Raw genomic sequence first — 9,925 nt, forward strand, 5'->3', positions numbered from 1 at the left:
TTAAGTGTTCCACACAAAAGTCTTTCCAGTTCCACCATATCTATATAAAAAGTAGAAGCCTCCTGAGTTTGACAACATAGATGTGACAACCCTCTCATATACAGACTTTTGCTCAGGTGTAAGCATACTAAGCAACTCTTCATATTGTACCTTTAATGCATCTTTGTCATAGTTTAGTTCATCAATAATAAATCTATTGTCAAATTGCAAGACTTCATCATATTCTGGAGTTGGCAAACATGGCTAATCATTTAATGACCTACCATTTCTTTGAAGCAACTTCTCAATTTCAATGATACATAAATTTTTCAAATCAGCATCTGCGATTCGTAGGCCTACAGTCGAGAATAAAGATTAACAAATTATTTTTAACTGTAACGAATATAACTTGTGTAGTTCACAGATAATTCATTAATTATATTGCGCAATTTGATTTTTTAAAGTTGTGAATTTCAATTAAATTAAATCCAAGAAATAATTAACTTATTATAACAGCATTTCAAATCATAATAATATAACTTGTAAAATTTCGTACCTGGATTATGCAATTCTTTTCTTCTATGGTGTAGAATGCCTTCTGATAAGAGTAGCCAGCATGATTCCCAAACATCAACCGGTTTTGAGATTGAATTCATCATCAACATTCTTACAAAGAGTTTCCTCATTTGTTCTCCGGAAGCTAAATCAGAGACTTCTTTAATTGCATCAATATATTCTTTGTCATATGTTAGCAATCCCAATTGATCGCATGCTTCCTTAAAAGTATCATATGTTACTCCCTGCACTGTTCTGATACTTCTATATGATGTACAACCCTTTTGCATAGTTAGTAGGATTCTCATGTAATATAACTCACCGATGCCTGGAGGGATATACTGTAGTCTGCCAATTTTAAAACCCATCTTTCTTGGTTTTCAGATTCTATCCTTTTTATGATAAACAAATCAACTGGGAAATTCAGCATATGTTAGATCCTGCCCTTCTCGGTATTTTTCATTAGCTGCAAACCAAGCCATAAACATTGTGGATTTTGTACCACTCTTTTCTAGAACATCTCCAACGTCTTCGTCATCATTATAGTAAACCAAATATTCATTTGGGAGATGAAAATTTAGTTTTTGCACAGACGGCCATCGTTTGTGTATGGTAAAGCCAAATGTTCTCCAAGCTGCCTCACACGAAGATAGATAACGACAATCATAATATTGCTTTACCTCATCCACTGGCTCTTTCGCTTGAGCATAGTTGTCCTTCTGTGAAATTTCAAGCATTGCTCGGTCTGCACCTTTGTTGATATATTTGAACAAATATTTTATAGCATTGGACTTGTTGCAATACTCCACATTTATGTGAGCTTGATACCTCATAAGGAGCGTGGGATTGTGAGGCACAACATACTTGCAATGTCAGTTATGGCGAATATAGATTACAATTGTATTAAATAACATATCTAATGTATTTTTCATATTTTCACGAAGTTATATTTTTTCAAATTGGTATCAATTTAGTTTACTCGGAAAGCATATTACATTTTTACAAAATTGCATACCTGTTATCTATTTCAATGTCATTTTTCTTGATTACAATCCCTATTTGCCTTCTTTTATACTGCGGATAGCCTTCTTCGTCAATCGTTGTGGTGTTTTGAAATTTTTTGGAAAGAATTTAGTGCACCTACCCTTCTCCATGCATGGTAATTTTTTATTTGCACTACCACACGGTCCATGTATCATGAAGTTAGAGACTACAGCGTGCAATTTGGGATATAACACTGGATCAGGAAGCTCGGCAGAGATGACTATGTCAATGTCGTCCCCAGTCTTCAACTTATTTTCTCCTTGCAACCAAATCAGTATGTGCGCGTGAGGAAGTCCTCTTTTCTGAAATTCAATTGTATACATACCTAAAAAAACATATTAATGATTAAAAAAAATTCTGTAACAGCTTCACATATTCCGTAGCTTATTATAAATTAGAAACATATTCTTCTTCAAAAAAGATAACAAAAAAGTAGAATAATTCAAAAAAATTGGTTGATTAGAGACGTGAAACATGATAACTGAGCAATAAATTAAACAACATAAGTGAGGCATAGTAATGTAGTGAGAATGTATTATGCACCTGCATCCACTTTTCCAAATAAATGACCATTTTTGAAATCTTTCATCAGCTGATTCACCTTCTGAAGGTATGAAAAACGGTAGAAAGGGGGGGTTTGAATAACGTTTTCAGTATAAAGCTTCCACCTTAAAGATTTTGACAAATCTTTCGAGAACTTAAGTGCTAAAGATAAGAGATAGAAAAGCACACAAGGATTTTATCCTGGTTCACTTGATAAATCACTCAAGCTACTCCAGTCCACCCGTTAAGGTGATTTCTTCCTTCTTAGAATGAAGGCAATCCACTAATCAGGTAAGAGTTACAACTGCACTTGAAACCTACAAGTGACTAACAATTACACTGACTTAGCTCACACTAAGATTCACTCTCTTAGTCTTCTCTAGGATCCGATCAACCTTGATCTCCTAAAGGAACTAAACAAACTGTTTATCAAAGAATTGTTTACAAGAGATTTGCTTATAAAAAGCTAATAGTAAACTCAATGAATTTCAGATGAAAGAAAGCTTAGAAGAATTTGAATTTGTCTTGTGCGTATGTGAATGCTTCTAGCCGCTTCTTTCAGTCTTCAGCCTCTTTATATACTCCAAGGATTAGGGTTGAGCGTTGCATGGAAAATGCTACCGTTGGAGGGCAGTTCTGGAAAATCCAGCTTCTGCTATGTCTGAGACTGTTAGGTAGGTCGTCAGGAAGGTACAGTTGCTTTTGTACTTGGATAGCGACTTGACCTTTAAACCTAGGAGACTTCTGATCAGGGGAATGCTTCATATTGGAACTTGTGAAGCCGGTTGATCAGAGTCAGAGGGAAAGCCCAGATCCTCTGACCATTGTTTCTTCTGATTCTGAACTCAGAGGGAAGTACATGGTCTTCAGAGTATCTTGCTTCTAGACATCAGAATTTCACTAATCAGCTTCTGGATCTTCAGAGTCTTCTACACCATCAGAATATCTGAGCCTTCAGTGTTTCTTGGTTATCAGACTTTCTGGATCTTCAGAACTTCTAGTGACTGAGTCCACATCAGAGTTTGTATAACTTCAGAACTTCTGAAGCTTTTCCACTGTTCATACTGAACATGGTGAATGCGAAAGCGTTGCTTGGGTCGCTCTTTAACACAGTGCTTCTGATTTGTGTGAGATTGAGTTGAGGTCAGAGCCTGTAAATAGCACACTCAGAAAAACACGTTAGAGTACCACAATTGTTCATATCAAAAGGTTAACTTGTAATCATCAAAACATAGAGTTGTACTACTAGATCAAAACTTGATCTTACAATCTCCCCCTTTTTGATGATGACAAAACTAAGATTTTTGATGAACAATTCTTAAACATTAAACTAAATTCACTCAGAGTTTAGAGATATAGAGTAAGACTTATCCTGATGTGAATAGTTTATCTTGCTCATTCTGAATTCAAGTCACTGCTTGATTCTGAGCTTAGCTCCCCCTGAATCTAATACTTGATGAAAACATTAGTAAAGTCTAGATTCTGAGCTAAATGATATAAGAGTTCAGAGTGAAAAACTTATGACATAGATGAAAATAGAGTAATCAGAGCGCATAAGTAATCAGAGTCACGGACAAGGTATCAGAGTCTTGGGTATCAGAGTCAAATTAAAATCACTTCAGAAGAAGTGAAATGTATTCCTTGTATTTGCCCAGTGACACATCTATGGTCATAAAGGTGGAACTCTTAAATTCTCCAAAAGAAAAATAAATCACACTAACACATCTTACACATCAAAAACTGGGTTTACTCCCCCTTTTTGTCATAAGCAAAAAGCCTGGGGTGTGAAAAACTTAGCTTGAAGTACAAGGTACTCCCCCTTAGAGAAGGTCTAAGTTTAAAGAAAATGAAAACGATGAAAGAATCAGAGTTAGGCGAAATAAATAGAAGAGTTAATGCAAGATAAGAACGTTTACCACCGGCCAAGGGAGTAAAGAGGAGGGTCAGTTACCAAGAACTTAACCTCGAGAAACTGTAGGAGCATTAACTTTCAGAGAGAAAGTGAAGCCTATATAAAGCGTTGGAGAGAGATGTAAGCTTCACAACTCGAAAAATTTTCAGTAAAAAAGAATGGCATCATACATCGTAGCACTAGAAGAGCTGAGAAGGAAGGCCTTTGAGGAGGACTTGTTCCTGAACATTAGGCATCCAGAGGGTACACAGACCATCTCAGAGCTAACACGGACACTGCTGGAGGAGGACCTGTGTCCAGAGTTGAAGAGAGACTTGAGGGAATTTCTTGCCTTCGTGGAGGAGGTGCAAGAACTCAGCCAGCTTGAACTCAAGCTGCTGGAAGAAAAAGAGATTTTTGAAGAGAAGCTCAAGACTGCAGAAGAGATTCTGGAGAGGGATGAGCTAAAAGACAGGCTCAACAACATCCAGTATGCACTGGAGCGTCTGGAGAAGGAGAGGGCAGAGCAGCGCCAGGAGTGCAGAAGAATGAGGAAGGATCCTCCATTCTAGACTTTAGGAAAAGAATGTATGATGTAAACATAAAGAGATTATGAATAAAAAGATTTTTGCAAGCATATGTGACAAAAATATATATAGATATGCATAGATAATCACAAACGAACAAAGTAGAATAAATAAAGAAAAAGAAACAGAAATTAACAAAATAAAACAAGGTTAAAGAAAAAGAAAAGCGAAGAGATCCTAAAACTAGGGTTTATCAGATCGACGCAGAAGTTCCATCATCATGTGCTTCATTTCAATTAGCATGGATTCATGAGTGTTAAGACGCTGTTCCATGATGTCGAGTCTGGACGAGCTTGACTGAGTAGAACTGGAAGGAACATTCTGAGCAGCTTGAGGAGCTGGAATGGAAGCAGAAGCAGCAGGAGTAAACACTACTGGTGCAAGTGCTTGGCATCTAAGGGCTTCAGCCTCAGCTTCAAGTCGTTCTGCCTCTAATCTGGCTTGTTCAGCTTGAGCTGCTGCTTGACGTGCAGCTTCTTCTGCTTGTTCTTTCTTTCTCTTAGCCTCTTCAAGTAGCTTATGTCTCTGTTCTTGTTCATGAAGAGCCACCCTTCTAGCAAACCTTTGCTTAGCAGCCTCGATCCTCTGACTTCCTTCTGCATGCAGGAGCTGCATCATAACTGGAACTTGAGCCACTAGCCAAGTGCCCAGATTGTTCCACTCTTCAGCCACATGTTCAGCATTCTCGCTTAGGTCAGTCTGACCTTGCACATTGCGTAGCATCAAAGAGGCTTCATGATAGAAAATATTGATGCACTCAGAGAGAGATGTGGGTCGGAGGTGAGTGTAAGGAATTATAGAGAGGTTGGTTTCAGGAGAGGCTGGGTGATTTCTGCTGTGAGCTTCAGAGGCACCTTGTGGAGAGCCAATGTTAAACATTTGAGCATTTGGTTCAGAGGTTCCAAGGTGAGGTTCTGAAGTTTCAACCAGAGGATGGGGTGATCTAACTGAGGATTGGTTAGACACAGATTGTTCTGGTTCAGGTTCTGGTTGAATAGGCTCTTGTTGGTCAGGGGCAGGGTGAGCTTGTTGAGCCAAAGTGTCTGCCTCATGTAAAGGATTGGCCAAGATAGGTTCATCTGGGTCAACTAGACGTTCGGGTCTAGGGCCAGGATATCTCCTAGGGCTTGGACAAGTGAGATAATATTCTTCTAAGGTAGACACCTTTTCTTTTCTAACTTCCATGAATTTTCGAAGGGATTCAGAGTTGTTAGAAGGAGAAGAATCAGCAACATTTGTTGGGAAGGATACGGGTGTAAGAGCTGTGGAAGAGTCTGTATCCGTGGTTCTGAGAGCCAGACGTTCTGATGCTCTTGGGACAGAGTGATCAGAGGTTCTGGGTCCAGGTTCTGTTGGGTTAGGCTCTGGTTGCTCATGAATGATGGGTTCAGAGGTTAATGGGTTGTACGGGATGGTAATGGGAGAGGTTGGTTCATCTGGCCTAGAGGGTTGGTTCTGGAGCAAATTCCAGAGAGGTGCTTCAGTAGGGGAAGGTTGAAAAAATGAAGACCTTGGGGAATGTGGTGGAGAGGTGGTTTGTGCAGCTGGTTGGGACTCAGGAATAGGAGTGAGGGAATTTGAAGAGTGTTTGAGCATGGCAGATATGGGGAGTGCATCAAATAAATTCAAATCATCATCAGAAGCAACTGCAGACTTACTTGAATGTGCTGATGATCTTGTCACTCTGGCAGGAGGTTCAATCCTTCTGATCACTTCAGCAGCTGGTTCCACCCGAGTAGGCTTCACCACAATTCTGACCTGCTTCTTCTTCTTCTTAGGAGGACCATCCTCATCATCACCATCATCACCATCATCACCATCATCACCATCATCGGGCTTGCTGGTTTCATCATGTTTTCTCTTGGATTGACCAGCCTTCTTCTTTTTGATCAGAGGGACATCTGATTCCTCAGAAGATTCTTCTAGGATCATCTTCCTCTGAGCTTTCTTCTTGATAGGAGAAGGAAACTCTGGAGCCGGCGGCAGTCTGCTGAAGAATTCATCGAGATCAATTTCAAAGCCTTGAGCCCTTAGGTCTTCAACATAGCACCTAATGGCTTCAGGATTGTCTGCCTGTGTCCACAGAGGGTAGTCATTCAGAGGCACCCTTCTACTTCTGATTTCAGAAGATGTGTCTTCATGGGCAGGAGCAATCTTCTTCTTGACTAGGCCCATTTTCTTTAGAGAATTTGCAGTGAAGACGTCACTGACAATGGTGGTCAGATCCTCTGTGCATCCAGCATTTACCAGATCTTGAATGAGGCCACTCTCAATGAAGAGATCAGACAACAGTCTCCCGAAAGGAATATACTTGATTGCTGACTTGATTGAGGCAGTGGTACGAGACTTCCGGATACACTCCTTCAAGTAGGAGAATAGGAAGTAGGGAAGGCAGATCTTCTTCTTGTCTTGGATGAAGAACAACATCGCCTTCTGGTTGAAGTTGATGTAGTCTGGGGAACTGCCCTTTGGTCTCTGGTTTATGCAGTGGAGCAAAATCTTGTGCCAGATCCTGAGCTTGGGATGAAGGTCCATCACTTTGTAATTAGTCTTGCCCGGTTTGTAATTGGTGTACAGGGCCTTGTTGGTCTCATCCTTCGTCTTGGGTTTCAGCTTCGATTCAGTGAATTGGAAACGATACCCAAAAGCAGTTTCTGCACCCAGCAGGTTCACGAAAGACTTCTCTGTAATGATGATCTTTCTTCCAAGAATGTGAGATACCACCTGAGTATCATCGCAGTCGGCGTGCTTCCAGAATTCCTTGATCAGTTTATCATACACCGGTCCTCGAAGCCTGTTGAAGTAATTTCCCCAACCTTGAACTTGGACTTCAGGACGAAGATCATACCCATTTGTAGCAAGGTTGTCGAGGTCGAATCTCCATTCTGCCAGGACTTGAAGTTCTTCAGGAGCATATACGCAGTGAACGGCACAGCCCCGTTCTGCAATCGGAATAATCTACTCTTGAGCTTGACCTTGATCTTGAGTCGGATTCTCAGGACCCCTTTGACCTGTTGCTAGACCAACTACCATATGAGGGAACTGGGTTGCATCTGCAGTAGCTCTTCTGGTTTGACTCACCATTTTTGGAGCGGTTGAAGGTTTAGGTAGAAGATGAAGGTTGAAAGATGAAGAGAGATCGAGAGAGAAATCGAGGATAAGCGGTTTTGAAATAGCAAGAGAGAGAGAGTAAAAACCGAAAGTGAAGGAGATCGTGTGTGTATAGTGGGTTTTGACAAATAACCGTTGTTGATTCAAAAAGCAATTTAAGATCAACGGTTGAAAATTAAAGATAGATATTAACAGTAAATACACATATCACACACAGGAGAGAAGCTCATCTACACGCAATCATGACAGACTGTCACACGGGCACAAGGAACTATGCATCAGAAATACTGACACACGTGTTGCTGTCTCAGCTTCAGAGTCAGTACCAATGGGTACACACACTCTGATTGAGTTACCTTCTGGACTAGACATCTTCTGATCAAGAAGTATCATAGTCAGAGGTTCTGATCCATCTTCACTCTGGACAGAAGTCCATGTTCAGATTTTTCAGAATAAAATTAAATCTATCCTCTGCTAAGGGCTTTGTAAAGATATCTGCCCATTGATGGTCAGTATCAACAAACTTCAGAAGAAGTACGCCCTTCTGTACATAATCTCTAATAAAGTGATACTTTACCTCAATGTGCTTTGCCCTTGAATGCAAGATAGGATTCTTACTCAATGAGATTGCAGCAGTGTTATCACAATAGATTGGGATATTGCTCTCAAGGATCTGATAATCCTCCAGCTGATGTTTCATCCAGAGCATCTGAGTGCTGCATATTGCTGTTGAGATATATTCTGCCTCTGCAGTTGATAGTGCAATGGTTGATTGCCTCTTGCTTGCCCATGAGACTAGATTGCTTCCCAGAAATTGACAATTTCCAGAAGTACTTTTTCTCTCTGTTCTATCTCCAGCATAATCAGCATCACAATAACCTGAAAGCTTATACTCTGATGTTTTCTTATACATCAAGCCAAGGTTAGTGGTGCCTTTCAGATACCTTAGGATCCTCTTAACAGCAGTTAAGTGGGTTTCCCTTGGATCTGATTGGAAACGAGCACATAAATGAACACTAAATAGTATGTCTGGCCTAGATGCAGTTAAGTATAGAAGTGAACCTATCATGCCACGATAGAGCTTCTGACATACTTTACCACTTTTATCTTCTTTCTCCAGAATGCATGTAGGATGCATTGGAGTCTTGGCCACTGTAGATTCCAGCATATTGAACTTCTTCAGAACTTCTTTAGTGTACTTGCTCTGATGGATATATGTTCCTTCTGGTGTTTGATCAACTTGTATTCCCAGAAAGTACTTTAATTCTCCCATCATACTCATCTCAAATTCAGCCTGCATCATCTCAGAAAATTCTTTGCAAAGAGATTGATTAGCAGAACCAAATATAATATCATCAACATAAATTTGCACAATTAAGATATCATCTTTATAAGTCTTGCACAAGAGAGTTGTATCTACTTTACCCCTTACAAACTCATTCTCCAGAAGGAATGAGCTGAGTCTCTCATACCATGCTCTGGGAGCTTGCTTCAGACCATAGAGTGACTTCTTCAATTTGAACACATGGTCTGGCTTCTTCTCATCTTCAAAACCTGGGGGTTGATGAACATAGACTTCCTCTGAAATATAACCATTTAGGAAGGCACTCTTCACGTCCATCTGATGTAAAACTATGTTGTGATTCACTGAGAAAGAGATCAACGGTCTGATTGCCTCCAGTCTTGCTACTGGAGCAAATGTTTCAGTGTAGTCTATTCCTTCCTGCTGGCTGTAGCCTTGAGCAACTAGCCTTGCCTTGTTTCTGACTACATCTCCTTTCTCATTCAGCTTGTTTCTGAATACCCATTTTGTTCCAATTACATGGACACTCTCAGGCTTCTTCACTAAGCTCCAAACATCGTTTTTGGAGAATTGATTCAATTCTTCTTCCATAGCCAGAATCCAATCCTTGTCCTGAAGAGCTTCATCTATGGACTTGGGTTCAATTAAGGACACCAATCCTTTCAGACTGAGCAAGGTCTCTTCAGAGGGTCTGAAGGCTGATCTGGTTCTGACTGGTTCGTCTTTGTTGCCCAGAATCAATTCCTTAGGGTGAGCTGCAGTGATTCTGCTCTTCTTCAGAGTTTGTGAGTTAGAGGGACCAGCTTCTTCCTCTGGTTCATCTTCCTTTGGCTCAGCTTCCTCTGGAGCTTTGCCTTTGTCAGAAACATTAATGCTTAAATCTGCAAACTTCTCAACTAGCTTTGACTGGTC

General features: G+C 40.3%; 1 protein-coding gene across 1 annotated transcript; it reads right to left on the reverse strand.

Moving 5' to 3' along the window:
- Positions 1–944: 944 nt before the first annotated feature.
- Positions 945–1,367, reverse strand: LOC130719859 (uncharacterized). Its single transcript, XM_057570460.1, has one exon. It carries the CDS (start codon positions 1,365–1,367, stop codon positions 945–947), a length of 423 nt encoding a protein of 140 aa, XP_057426443.1.
- Between the last annotated feature and the right edge of the window lie 8,558 nt (positions 1,368–9,925).

This window comes from Lotus japonicus, chromosome 5 (genome assembly GCF_012489685.1).
Source record: "Lotus japonicus ecotype B-129 chromosome 5, LjGifu_v1.2".
Lineage (NCBI taxonomy): Eukaryota > Viridiplantae > Streptophyta > Magnoliopsida > Fabales > Fabaceae > Lotus > Lotus japonicus.